General features: G+C 45.6%; 1 protein-coding gene across 1 annotated transcript; it reads left to right on the top strand.

Moving 5' to 3' along the window:
• Positions 1–2,795: 2,795 nt before the first annotated feature.
• On the top strand, positions 2,796–14,322 carry PGPEP1L (pyroglutamyl-peptidase I like). The gene is made up of 6 exons (XM_056865780.1): positions 2,796–2,829; positions 7,380–7,432; positions 8,019–8,135; positions 10,566–10,795; positions 13,133–13,297; positions 14,265–14,322. Exons 1-6 carry the CDS (start codon positions 2,796–2,798, stop codon positions 14,320–14,322), a joined length of 657 nt encoding a protein of 218 aa, XP_056721758.1.
• The last annotated feature ends 350 nt before the right edge of the window (positions 14,323–14,672 follow it).

Below are 14,672 nucleotides of genomic sequence, written 5' to 3'. Positions count from 1 at the left end.
TATGTGCTGTCTTGAGTAAGGTGACCTTGCGGGCTCTGCAAGATCTCAGTCCTTCACGGCGTAGTGTGTTACCAACTGTTTTCATGGTGACTATGGTCCCAGCTGCCCTGAGATCATTGACAAGTTCCCCCCGTGTAGTTCTGGGCTGCTTCATCACCGTTCTCATGATCATTGCAACTCCACGAGATGAGATCTTGCATGGAGCCCCAGACTGAGGGAGGTTGACAGTTAGGGTTAGGGTTAGGGTTGTCACCTTCTCACCAAGCTGCTTGGCAATAGTCTAGTAGCCCAATCCAGCCTTGTGCAGGTCTACAATCTTGTCCCTGACATCCTTGGACAGCTCTTTGGTCTTGGTCATGGTGGCTACTTTGGAATCTGATGGATTGATTGCTTCTGTCGACAGCAGAACCCTAACCCTAATCTGGCTGGTTGATAGGGGATCAAATACTTATTTCACTCATTATAATGCACATCAATCTCTGACTTTTGTCTTCTGGGTTTCTGGGGGTTTTCCTGTTGTTATTCTGTCTCTCACAGCTACAATAAACCTACCATTACAATTATGGACTGGTCATTTCTTCGTCAGAGGGCAAACAGGCAAATTTAGCAGGGGATCAAATACTTTTTCCCCTCACTGTATATGACTTTTTCTATACTGCATAATTCTCATTCTTATTGTGGGCCTTCCCAATGCCATTCCCAAGGCTTGTATCCATGTACGTCTGGCTATGGCATGTCAGTTCCCCATAGGGATACTCTCCCGCTATTACAGCTGATCTCCAGCCGACAGAGACCAGTTTACCTGGAGAAAATGGCCGCTTTGGCCATTGGACTCTGTGGCATTGAAGTCCCTCCCCAAACCCCACCCTCCTCAGGCTCCACCCCAAAAACCTCCCGCCGGTGGCAAAGAGGGACCTGGCAACCCTACTAACAACAATCATTAAAAACAAAACATTATACAAAACTCTAATCCGTCATTTAAAAAACAGTCAACATTGAACACATTGTTGGCGCACTAAGATCCCGTTTTATCTCGCCCTACTCTAATAAGCACACAACCATTTGCTAAAAAGAAAGACAGGGAAAAAGACGGGATCCACTGAGCAGCAAAGGCATCACAGGCAGTCATACGACATCAGAGTCAAGTGACAGGAAGAGCCCTGGTGTCGAGTCAGGACTATGAGTAGTGGACTAAGGACAAAACTAGACAGCGAGACCAAGTCATCTCCCCCCGGCACCAGTTCAAGTGCCAAAAGAGTCATTTCTAAATGTCCGAGTTCATCTCTAAAATGGGATTGGCGTTACGGTTGCCGGGTCCCTCTTTGCAACCGGCGGGAGGTTTTTGGGGCGGAGCCTGAGGAGGGCGGGGTTTGGGGAGGGACTTCAATGCCATAGAGTCCGATTGCCCTTTTCTCCAGGGGAACCAGTCTCTATTGGCTGGAGATCAGTAGAAGGAGATCTCCAGCTAGTGCCTGGAGGTTGGCATCCCTAATTGGTGTCCATGGGTTAGACCCCCGTAATGTCCAGTTTGGCCCTCAGCTACAGCCTAAATATATATTTATCCGATATATATTAGTGTCAGTAGTGATGTGCATTATAATGAGTTAAATAAGTATTTGATCCCTTTGCAAAAGATGACTTAGTACATGGTGGCAAAACCCTTGTTGGCAATTACACGTCATTACAACATTCTCTCATTTAGAACTCTTTCTCCACCTATTATCTTAGGTGCCGTGGAACACAGGCAGGGAAATGCTGCTGCCGTCGTCTTGTTTGTGGGCTTCCTAGAGCACCTGGTTGGCCACTGTGTGAACAGCCTGTTGGACCTGATGGGCCTTGGTCTGCTCCAGCAGGGCTTTTCTTATGTTCTCATGTTCTTATGTCTTCCTTCTGAATAGGGTTGCCAACCTCCAGGTATTAGCTGTCATGATGGCTGCCAACTTAGAAGGCTTGAAGAGGGGAGTGGACATCTTCATGGAGAAGATGGCTATCCATGGCTACTAGTCAAAATGGATACTAGTCGTGATGCACACCTATTCTCTCCAGGATCAGATGAGCATGCCGAATATATTAGGTGCTTTGGAACATAGGCAGGACAATGCTGCTGCAGTCATCTTGTTGGTGGGCTTCCTAGAGGCACCTGGTTGGCCATTGTGTGAGCAGACTGCTGGACTTGATGGGCCTTGGTCTGATCCAGCATGGCTTTTTCTTATGTTCTTATGTTCTAAGGCTTTAAGAGGGGAGTAGACATGTTCATGGAGGAGAGGGCTATACAAGGCTACTAGTCAAAATGGATACTAGTTACGATGCATACCTGTTCTCTCCAGGATCAGAGGAGCATGCCTATTATATGAGGTGCTGTGGGACACAGGCAGGGTAATGCTGCTGCAGTCGTCTTGTTTGTGGGCTTCCTAGAGGCACCTGGTTGGCCACTGTGTGAACAGACTGCTGGTCTTGATAGGCCTTGGTCAGATCCAGCATGGCCTTTCTTCTTATGTTCTTATCCCTAAAATGGAAAAAGGGAAATTGTAAAGTAGAGTTGTCCTATTTTTTGATAACTTGGTGTTCTTAAACAAAATAAATAAATAAAACCAATTAGGAATAATCAAGTGAAGACAGAACTACCTCCCCTTTTGATGAAGTGTTTTTCCACTGACCAATAGGCAGATGGACATTTTGGCACAGATGGAGAAAGGACATAACTTTCCTGATCGAGCAAGCAGAAACTGAAGAGTGGATTGATCAGAACCGGGAAGTGAAAATCTGCCGTCTTTCACATTCAGGACCCAAGACAAATGGATCTCAGTTTAGATACGGTGGTTGTGACTGGTAAGATTTTTTAAAAAAATGCGTCTTCTTTTATGCCGACATGGAATGCCACGAACTAGGCTTCAGTTCATCGTGGAAAGGGAGAGCGGGCTGCATTGGAAAGGAGAGAGATTAGCAACTGACATAGCAGTCTATCCAAATAGAAAATCTCCCCGCTACCACTTGCTAAGAAAATCAGATGGCATTGCTGGGAGGGGGACGATGCTTGCCTCTATCCAAGTAGGTTTCTTGTTTGCTTTTCCTGTTGCTGCTGAAAAAAATATCTCTCGACATCCTTTCCTGTCCAAATCATGTAACCCGAAGGTCAAACTACTTATGGGGTTACCTAAAAGAAACTGCTGGGCAACGTTAGCTTCCCAATTCCAAATAATCGGAGACTGAAACTAGAGCAATGTCAAATTGACAGTTTTGAAACGTCGGATTTCAGCTTTTCAATTGCAAAACATTCAGAGAAACTAGAGAGATGTCAAAATGAGAGGGGGGGGGCATCCAGCATGCTGTCCTATATCCTATAGGTGTTGTGGAACCCAGGCAGGATGCTGCTGCTGCAGTCGTCCTGTTTGTGGGCTTCCTAGAGGCATCTGGGTGGCCACTGTGGGAACAGACTGCTGGCCTTGATGGGCCTTAGGCTGATCCAGCACTGCAGGGCTTTTCTTCTGTTCTTATGAGCATGCCTACTATATTAGGTGATGTGGAAGCCAGGCAGGACAATGCTGCTGCAGTCGTCTTGTTTGTGGGCTTCCCAGCGGCACCTGGCTGGCCAGTGGGAACAGACTGCTGGACTTGATGGGCCTTGGGTCTGATCCAGCAGGGCTTTTCTTATGCTCTTAAAATGACTGTTTTGAAATGTCAGATTTCAGCTTTTCAGTTGCAAAACATGCAGAGAAGCCATGCGCTGGTTTTTAAATAATGAATTTAGAATAAGTAAAGTTTAGTGTGTCAAAAGAGCACGGCTTGGCATAACTCTCCAGAGCCAGATTTGGACATTTCCTCCCTGGTTATAGTTAATGCTGAATCACCACTTCAGACGCAGCGGATGACTGGGAAGGGATTGAGCTTTAAAAGGTTAAGACTCTCCTGGAATGCCGGAGCAGCCCGCTGCTGCTTCTCTGTTGTGCCTCGTCTGTCCAAAAGGCAATCATTACGCACAGACTTGACATGTGAGTTGTTGGATAATTTTCCACTCCAGGCTATCTAAGGACACCGTGCCGAGCCTGAAGGGACATCAAAGAGAACCCGCTTGTTGCTCTTTTCAATTAAACACCGTTTAAGATTATTTTAGGGCTGGTTAAAATAGCTGCAGGGCTATTTGTCAGTTCCGATGAAGAAGAAGGGTTGTTTTTTATACCCTGCTTTTCTCTACCTTTCAGGAGTTTCCAAGCGGCTTGACAATCGCCTTCCCTTCCTTCCCCCGCAACAGACACCTTGTGGGGCTGAGAGAGCTCTAGGAGAACTGTGACTAGCCCGAGGTCACCCAGCTGGCTTCATGCGCAGGAATGGGGAAACCAACCTGGTTCTCTAGATTAGAGTCCGCCGCTCATGTGGAGGAGTGGGGAATCGAACACAGTTCTCCAGATTAGAGTCCGCTGTTTTTAACCACTACACCACGCTGGCTCTTTATTATTGTTAATTCAGTGGGGAAACGAAGCTGAGAGGCAAGGGACCTAAGATACCTGACTCAAAGTCCAGTTTTTTCCCACATTTATTGCAAATTTATCTTTTAAAATCTGTATTTTATGAGTCAGAAATCATCTACAGCCCTTGATATGTGGATTGCAATAAACTGTTTTCATTCCAGAACCTCCTGAGATGATTTTAAGAGCCAGCGTGGTGTAGTGGTTAAGAGCAGTGGACTCTAATCTGGTGAACCGGATTCGATTCCCCGCTCCTCCACATGAAGCCTGCTGGGTGACCTTGGGCCAGTCACAGTTCTCCTCCCAACTCACTCAGCCCCACCTATCTCACAGTGTCTGTTGTGGGGAGAAAAAAGGGATTGTGATTGTAAACCACTTTGAGACCCCTTAAGGGCTGAGAAGAGTGGGGTATAAAAACCAACTCTTTTTCCAATATTTCAAAATGGCCACTGTCGTGCTGCCATGGTTTTTGTGGGTAGACATTGATTCCTGTCTGGGAGGCCTTCTGATTTTAGCGTTGCACTTGTTCTCAAGAGACGCAGGTGCATTTGGAAGGTATTGCAGCCAGCCGTCACCAGATGCCTCGATCCCATTTTCACCTGCTCCTAACAAATTCGCTGGCGCTGATCCCGGTTTCATTACACGGCGGCCAAGAATACCCTGCCAATTTGATCTGTGTTGGCTTGGGTACCCAAATACACAGAGACCTTCTCATGATGAAGTCACTTCTTTTCATGGGACAGCTTAACCCTCCGCAGGGGTTTCTTATGACTGCAGCGGCAGCTGTGGACTTTTTGCTCAGCTATCTCAAGGCTGGATGTTTACTCCGGACAGAACTTTATCCTCTTCAACTTTGCAGATGCAATTGTCGCCGATTGTTCTCCTGAAAGAGCTGCAAAAATAAAATAAACTGTTGTGAAGCCCCTTTGTACCTGGATTCATTTAGCTTCAAAATTCTCTTTCTTCCATCTCCGGTACTCTTCAAAGGGCCATGGATTTGGATGGGGGAAATCCTGGGCTAAAAATCCCCACCCAGCTATAAGATTCACTGGGTGTGTTGGACCAGTCACCCCTTCCAGCCTAAAAGGCTGTTCCGTTTTCCCACTTTCCCATTCCTTGCCATTCCCCCCTTCTCCCTAGAATCACAGAACCATAGAGTTGGAATGGGCCATACAGGCCATCTAGTCAGCATGGTATAGTGGTTAAGAATGGTGGTTTGGAGTGGTGGGCTCTGATCTGGAGAACCGGGTTCGACTCCCCACTCCTCCACATGAGGGGCGGAGGCTAATCTGGCGGACTGGATTTGTTTCCCCACTCCTACACATGAAGCCTGATGGCTGACCTTGGGCTAGTCACACACTCTCAGCCCCACCTACCTCATAAGAACATAAGAAAAGCCTTGCTGGATCAGACCAAGGCCTATCAAGTCCAGCAGTCTGTTCACACAGTGGCCAACCAGGTGCCTCTAGGAAGCCCACGGACAAGACAACTACAGCAGCATTATCTTGCCTGTGTCCCACAATACCTAAGATAATAGGCACACAGATAAGAACATAAGAAAAGCCCTGCTGGATCAGACCAAGGACCATCAAGTCCAGCAGTCTGTTCACACAGTGGCCAACCAGGTGCCTCTAGGAAGCCCCCAAGCAAGACGACTGCAGCAGCACCATCCTGCCTGTGTTCCACAGCCCCTACGATAATAGTCCTGCTCCTCTGATCCTGGAGAGAATCGGTATGCATCATGACTACTATCCATTTTTACTAGTAGCCACGAATAGCCCTCTCCTCCATGAACATGTCCACTCCCCTCTTGAAGCCTTCCAAGTTGGCAGCCATCACCACATTTTGGGGCAGGGAGTTCCACAATTTAACTATGAGTTGTATGAAAAAATACTTCCTTTTATCTGTTTTTAATCTCTCACCCTCCAGCTTCAGCAGATGACCCCGCGTTCTAGTATTATGGGAGAGGAAGAAAAGCTTCTCCCTGTCCACTCTTTCCAAACCATGCATAATTTTATAGACCTCTGTCGTGTCTCCCCTAAGCCGCCTTCTTTCCAAGCTAAACAGTCCTAAGCGTTTTACCTGCTCCTCATAGGGCAGCTGCTCTAATCCCCTAATCATTTTGGTTGCTCTTTTCTGCACCTTCTCAAGCTCTGTAATATCATTTTTTAGGTGTGGTGACCAGAACTGTTCACAGTATTCCAAGTGTGGTCTCACCATAGATTTGTACAAGGGCCGTATGATAGCAGCATTTTTATTCTCAATTCCTCATCTAATTATGGCCAGCATGGAATTTGCCTTTTTTATAGCAGCCGCACTCTGGGTTGACATCTTCATTGAGCGATCCACTACTACCCCAAGATCCCTTTCTTGTTCTGTCACTGCTAGCACAGATCCCAGGGTGTCTGTTGTGGGGAAGGTAGGGGAAGTCTTCCTTAAGTGGTAGAGAAAGTCAGCATATAAAAACCAATTTCTTCTTCTTCTAGTCCAGTCCAACTAGGGTTGCCAGGTCCCTCTTCACCACCGGCAGGAGATTTTTGGGGCAGAGCCTGAGGAGGGTGGGGTTTGGGGAGGGGAGGGGCTTCAATGCCATAGAGTCCAATTGCCAAAGCGGCCATTTTCTCCAGGTGAACTGATCTCCATCGGCTGGAGATTTCCAGCTAGTACCTGGAGGTTGGCAACCTTAAGTCCAACCCTCTGCTCAGTGCAGGATCAGCCTAGAGCAGGGGTGTCGAACTCAATTGTTACGACATCTGGCTATGACATAAATGTCATTTGGTCGGGCTGGGTAATGCCTTGCTAGTCCAGGAGCTTGCGAGCAGATGCTGTAACTACGGGGACACGGCCCCTCTCCATTAAGGATCCAGTTAAAAGGGTTATAAATAAGGTTGCTGGTTTTGGATTTCTCTCCCCCAGGATTTGGACCCTTTCGACAGTATCTTGTCAACTCTAGCTGGGCAGCAGTGAAGGTAAGAGATCAAATACCCGGGACCGAATTCAGTTCCTTTTGTAAAAAGTGTGTGTGTAAAAAAACGCTGTTAAAAGCAGTACCAAGATCCATAATCGTGCATACAGGAATCTGTGGGACCGCCTCTCCTGGTGTGCTCCCCAGAAGAAGAAGTTGGTTTCTATATGCCGACTTTCTCTACCACTTAAAGAAGAATCAAACCGGCTTACAACCACCTTCCCTTCCCCTCCCCACAACAGACACCCTGTGAGGTCGGTGGAGCTGAGAGAGCTGTGACTAGCCCAAGGTCACCCAGCTGGCTTTGTGTGTAGGAGTGGGGAAACCAATCCGGTTCACCAGATTAGCCTCCGCCGCTCATGTGGAGGAGGTGGGGAATCAAACCCGGCTCTCCAGATCAGACTCCACCGCTCCGAACCACCGCTCTTAACCACCAAACCACGCTGGTTTTCAGAAAACTCATGCTACTAAGTTGTACACTGTATTCACTTTTATATTTAATGCTACATTCTGGATTTTTTTTCTTCTCTGCAAACTTCCTGAAGAATAAATGGGATACTTTGCAACACAAGCTATTTTTTTCACCGTAGGAACTGTCCAAACTCAGCCTTGGTAGTGAAGTAGACCTACACATTGCAGAATTACCAGCAGCTTACCAAAAAGCCAAAGACCTGGTCTGTGAAATATGGGCAACACGTCAGCCCCACGTAAGTGGTGATACACACTACAGTGTTTTATTTCTGTTAAGCTTACAATGAATCAAAGGGGAGTGCCTGAAATAGTCGAGTAGGCCTATTCAGGGAAATGAGTGTGAGAAACTTGATCTAATCAAGAAGAAGAAGAAGAGTTGGTTTTTATATGCTGACTCAAACCGGCTTACAATCCCCTTCCCTTCCCCTCCCCACAACAGACACCCTGTGAGGTAGGTGGGGCTGAGAGAGCTCTAAGAGAGCTGTGACTAGCCCAAGGTCACCCAGCTGACTTCGTGTGTAGGAGCGGGGAAACAAACCCAGTTCACCAGATTAGCCTCCGTCGCTCATGTGGAGGAATCGAACCCGGCTCTCCAGATCCGAGTCCACCGCTCCAAACCACCGCTCTTAACCGCTACACCACAACGTTTACTAGACAGTCTGTCTATATGTTTTAGTTATAAGCACAGACACAATTTACCCGCGGGTTGTGAAGCAGGAAGACAGTTTCCTTCCCTGTACCTGAACATTCATAAAATGAAAGGTCAAATGGAGCTTAAGGGGTACATAAAAGGGAGGAAGAACCTTTCGAGACTTCATTTTAAAGCACATGCTGAAATCAAAGGATCTATAAGCTGTCCCAGTGCAGAGAAATATTTTTAACACCCCTGAAACCGAGAAATGGGTGTCAAATTCCTTCCCATCTTTACGGAGGCAATTTTGCAATAAGGCGAACCAGTCAATGTATTCATTAGGGACAATAGCGTGGGGGCAAAGAATTAAAAATAAGACCAGCGCTCCCAGAAATTGCTTCAAAGATTTGATGTGCCCTGGGGCAAAGTAGAAGCCCAGTTTTACCCTACAGTTTACAAATATTCTCCCCCCTATAAAAGGTAAAGGTAGTCCCCTGTGCAAGCACCGGGTCATTCCTGACCCATGGGGTGACGTCACATCCAGACGTTTCCTAGGCAGACTTTGTTTACGGGGTGGTTTACCATTGCTTTCCCCAGTCATCTTCCCTTTACCCCCAGCAAGCTGGGGACTCACTTTACCAACCTCGGATGGATGGAAGGCTGAGTCAACCTTGAGCCGGCTACCTGAAACCGACTGGACTAGTAGGTTAGACAAAAGATTTTTCCCTCCCAATAGAGCGATTGAAACCTGCAAGGATTCGGAAAGCAAGCTGTAAAGAATTACAAAATAGGATCTTAAACGAGAATTGGTCCTTAGTGCTTAAGGATGCAAATTGTAAATGTTTACCTCTCTTCTTCCAGATACCCTTTAATAGAACTTTTTTCCTGGCCAGACTAAATCCATAAATTTAGATGAGCTTTCTTATTGGCAAGATGCAATGCCTTAGACAATAAAATTATTGCAGAAGAACGGAAATGCTCATTTTGTCCAGATCACGAAGACTCCCTAGCCCACATTTGTTTTAGCATGTCCACAAAATAATACTGCACGAAATAAATATATCACTCCCCGGATAAAACAGCTAATGACAAATTTCTGAGAAGCAGATCCTGCGTTATCTGCTATCAAGTAAATTGGCAAACTACACGAGAGATGTGCCAACTTTTCTCTTTATAGTGTCAAGAAAAGAAAAACTTCAGTTCCCCATTGTAAAGTGTGAAGTGGGAGATGAATGGCCATTGGCTTTTAAATCTAGGAAAAGGAAACAGACTTCCGTGGGGATCAGGTCGTGAGCTCAACAGCTGCAAGATTGCTTTATGCAGCAAAATGGAAAGGGGCAGATACTCCTGGGAAAAAAGACTGGATTATGAAAATGTTTGAACTGGTGGAAATGGCAAAACTTACAGCTACTTTAAACCAAAAAGACAATGTACGATTTATGGGGGAATGGGAGGCATGGATGAAATACTGTGAATATGAATTGGGACTGGGGAAAATGGAAGAGTACCTTTTACTCTGATCTAGATGTCATTAGATGACACTATTAACCCAAAGAAGTGTAATTAATTATATTAATAGACTACTGTAAATGAAATTTAATTGAGATATAAGAATAATTAAGATCAGATCAGATCACGATGGGATAGAATACTTTATTAAGAGGCGGACGGAGGTGATGGGGAAGTCAAAAAATTTTCCTTTATTTTTTATTTTTATTAAGTACTTAAATAATTACAACAATATTAGTTATGATTTAGATTTTCATATTACTTTCATTGTTGTTTGTTGATATGAAAAATTTATATTATAAAAACCAATAAAAATTTAAAAAACAAACAAACTCAGGTCGTGAGCAGAGCTTGGACTGCAGCACTGCAGCTCACCACTCTGTGCCACGGCAGGGTGAAACAATCTTGGGTACCATCCTTCCACACGACCCCAGGGCATAGAAAGATGTTTTATTGAAAAAGAAAGGCAACCCCGACCTTCAATTTAATTTCCTGTTACCTTCTCTTGCGTGGTGACAACATACAGCTTGTGGTTCACGTCGGCCTGGCTCCGGCTTCCAAAGCCACCCTTGTTCTGGAGCAGTGCGGGAAGAACAGAGGCTACAAAGAAAGAGACCTTTGTGGGTTTCTCCCAGAAGACGGCTGTTGCGTCTCAGAAGGCCCAGAAAGAATAGAGTCAAAAATTAATATGAAAAGAATATGGAGAAACCTCCTGGCAGAAGGGTTGGATGCTGTTTTTTCCAGAGATGCAGGAAGGTAAACGCTTGGAGGGCCGGCGTGGTGTAGTGGTTAAGAGAGGTGGACTCTTCATCTGGAGAACCAGGTTCGATTCCCTACTCCTCCACGAGTGGCGACTCTAACCTGGCTTCCCCACTCCTACACATGAAGCCAGCTGGGTGACCTTGGATTAGTCACCGTTCAAGCTCTCTCAGCCCCACCTACCTCACAAGGTGTCTGTTGCGGGGAGAGGAAGGGAAGGCGATTGTAAGCCGGTTCGACTCTCCTTAAAAGGTAGAGAAAATCAGCATATAAAAACCAACTCTTCTTCTTCTGCTTCTGTTTGGTGCGTTCAGGAACCAATGCTATTGTAGGAGAGGTCGTTCCATTCAAAAAATTTCCAAGTAGAAATGTCTTGAAAGCTGGAAATGCCAGAGGAAGTGTGTTTGTGTGTGTGGAGGGTGGGGGGATCAGACAGGTGAAAACACTGAATATATAACCTGAAATGGTATTAAATTGTTCTCATGTTCTCCAACCTTCAAATTACCTGAACACATTGCGAGGTCTCTGAAGACATGGAATTAACTAGTCTTGTTACGATAGCACCGATCAATGCGCAACACCTGGGAGAACTTGTATTGAAATCAACGATCGAATACTTGACAAATGCATGGAGGATATTGATTCCGACCGTTCCATCGGACATCACCAGAATTGTTTAGCAGCAAACAGTGCGACGCTTGCCCCCTTCACATCAGCTTCCATGAAAACAACCATTTTCCATAAATGTTTCCCCACTGCCAGAAAGGAGGAGGAGGAGGAGAGTTGGTTTTTAAATGCTGACTTTCTCTACCACTTAAGGAAGAATCAAACCGGCTTACAATCCCCCTCCCCATAATAGACACCCTATGAGGGGCTGTGGCTCAGTGCTAGAGCATCTGCTTGGCATGCAGAATGTCCCGGGTTCAATCCCCATCATCTCCAGTTAAAAGGATTAGGCAAATAGGTGATGTGAAAGACCCCAGCCTGAGACCCTGGAGAGCCGCTGCCGGTCTGAGTAGACAATACTGACTTTGATGGACCAAGGGTCTGATTCAGTATAAGGCAGCTTCCTGTGTTCATGTGAGGTAGGTGGGGCTGAGAGCTGTGACTAGCCCAAGGTCATCCAGCTGGCTTCATGTGGAGTGGGGAAACAAATCCAGTTCACCAGATTAGCCTCCGCTGCTCATGTGGAGGGGTGGGGAATCAAACCCAGTTCTCCAGATCAGAGTCCACCACTCCAAACCACCACACCACTCTGGAATGAAACTAAAGGCTTTGGACTGATGTATCTCAGGAAAGAAAACCTTCCTCTTTCCCCAGTTAGCATCCCCCATTGGCCCAGTTGGCCTGAGCTCATCAGGGTTAGGTAGCTAAGCAGGTTTAGCCATGGTTAATACTTCGATGGGAGGCCACCAAGGAAGACCGGGGTTGCTAAACAGAGGAAGGCAATGGAAAACCATCACCTCTGGCCTCGAATGCCCCATAGATGGGGTTCGCCGTGTGTTGGTTGTGACTTGGCGACACATTCTTCTTCTTCCCCAGTTGCAACCTGAAACTTTGGCACAACAGGAGGGACATTAAAGGATTTTTTTTTTTTAATTGAGTCCACACAAACCTTTTCGGATCTTTCCTCCTCTCTTCTCTGAGGTGTGGATCATTTCAAGCTGGCCTCTTGACCCAACACTGTGGCTCAGTGGCAGAGCATCTGCTTTGCACGCAGAAGGTCTCAGGTTCAATCCCCAGCATCTCCAGTTAAAGGGACTAAGCAAGTAGGTGATGTGAAAGACCTCCACCTGAGACCCTGCAGAGCCATGGGAGGGTCTGTGGCTCAGTGCTAGAGCATCTGCTTGGCATGTAGAAGGTCCCAGGTTCAATCCCCAGCATCTCCAGTTAAAGGGACCGGGCAAGTAGGTGATGTGAAAGACCTCCGCCTGAGACCCTGGAGAGCCGCTGCCAGTCTGAGTAGACAATACTGATTTTGATGGGCCAAGGGTCTGATTCAGTATAAGGCCGCTTTGCGTGTTCACACACTTACGTTGTGCGGAAATACCACTCAAGCAAAGTGCTCTGTCAGTTCAGTGGTAGAAGCAGACCTGCGTGCCTAGAAGAACTCTTTGCATCCCTGAGTGCAATGGACAAAAGAACTTCGGATCAGGACAGTGCCCTGATTTCTCCAACCAAATGCACCTCCTTAAAATAATTTTAAATATTCTCCAATCATCCACTTTTTTGAGAGAATACACTCACGCTAGTTGTTGATAACAAAACGGACCTAAAAGGGTATATAAAGTCACACGTTGCTTAGCTTTAAATGTACCCTTTTTCATATTGTAGGTATGTCTGTGATTATACCTATTACACTTCTCTTTACTATGGTAACGGAAAAGCGGCATTTATCCACGTGCCTCCACTATCCAAGTGGGTAACAGCAGAATTTCTAGGAAGAGCACTGCAGACGGTTATCTTACAAATGTTGAAGCAATGTAAGCAGAAAAGCAGGTAAAAAAAACCCGGTTTACGCATAGAGCTACCAACTCCGGGTTGAGAAATACCTGGAGATTTTGGGGGTGGAGCCTCAGGAGGGCGGGGTTAGGGGAGGGAAGGGACTTCAGTGGGGTATAATGCCACAGAATCCACTTTCCAAAGGGCCATTTTCTCCAGGTGAACTGATCTCTATCAGCTGGAGATCAGTTGTAACAGCAGATCTCCAGCTAGCACCTGGAGGATGGCAACCCTCTTTACACAAGATGTTCAGTTGTAGCAGAATGCAAACTTAGCTGTAGCCGTGATAATGCTAAACCTAAAAGTCACCAGAAACCCAGTGCCTTGGGTGTGCTTGGAACTCCCGCATGTATAGACATCTGCCTTCGGTTGAGTACTGCTCAAACAGAGGGATGGAATAGGAAAACTCCTTTGGGGAGCAGGAGCTGCCTGCATGAAAGGGCATGCAAAGATGGAAAGTGCAAATATTTCAAAATCCCTTATATATTAGAGGCTGCAAACATTTTGACTAGCTGGGAAAACTAGGGGAACAATGTACTCAGGTCGAGTATCCCTTATCTGGACTGATTGGGACCAGAAGCGGTCCGTATTTCAGATCTTTCCGTATGTTGGAATATATGCGTATACATAATTAGATATTTGTTTATTTATGTATGTATCCCGCCCTCACTCCCTGGCCAAGGGAAGGGACCCCAGTCTAAACACGAAATTCATTTACGTTTTAAATGTGTCTTATATACGCTTCATACACACAGCATGAATGTAATTTTAAACAATACTTGGCATGTGAGTCACGCCAGCACGCCGGCTCAAAAAGTCTGGGTTTCGGGTCAGTTCAAATATCGATGTCTGGATAAGAGATACTCCACCTGTAATTCTAAATTGGGCCTTTAAAGTATTCCTATCTGTGGAACTCTTGTTTTGGTAAGGAAATCCTTGAATTTTATATGATTCCGTCTTGCAGAGAACAGTCCAAAGAAGAACCATCTGAAGATGAACAAGAAAACCCCTGGAAGAAATGAAAGAATGTTTAATGTTCGGAATCCTTTCAAGTATCCATCAGATAGTGAATAAAAGCACCACACTAGACACCGATGCATACAGAATCCTTTTTATTTAACTTAATCATGTAGTACTGTAACTACTAGAAAAAAGCAGAGTAAGAGAAACTAAAGGAGCTTTTTAGCTTCAGCCATTCAAAATAGACAAAGGTTCTTTTTTTTTCATAATGTAAAGAATCCAGAGTATATCGCAACAGGAATAAATTCTTACAACAGAATATACAAAAACATTTTGAATTTTTTTTTTCATCTACTGATTCATTTTAATATAAACACAGGAATTTCTTTAGGAATAATTTATACACAGCAAG

This window comes from Euleptes europaea, chromosome 20 (genome assembly GCF_029931775.1).
Source record: "Euleptes europaea isolate rEulEur1 chromosome 20, rEulEur1.hap1, whole genome shotgun sequence".
NCBI classification, from domain to species: domain Eukaryota; kingdom Metazoa; phylum Chordata; class Lepidosauria; order Squamata; family Sphaerodactylidae; genus Euleptes; species Euleptes europaea.
Note: the sequence above shows the minus strand (reverse complement) of the source record. Positions and strands in the feature narration are given on the sequence as shown.

Excerpts from the sequence above, each read along its gene's own strand:
- PGPEP1L (XM_056865780.1), top strand. The coding sequence starts at position 2,796 with ATGGATCTCAGTTTAGATACGGTGGTTGTGACTG. Across the intron at positions 7,433-8,018 it reads CTAGCTGGGCAGCAGTGAAG|GAACTGTCCAAACTCAGCCT; the intron begins GTAAGAGATCAA and ends TTTTCACCGTAG. Across the intron at positions 10,796-13,132 it reads TTTTCCAGAGATGCAGGAAG|GTATGTCTGTGATTATACCT; the intron begins GTAAACGCTTGG and ends TTCATATTGTAG.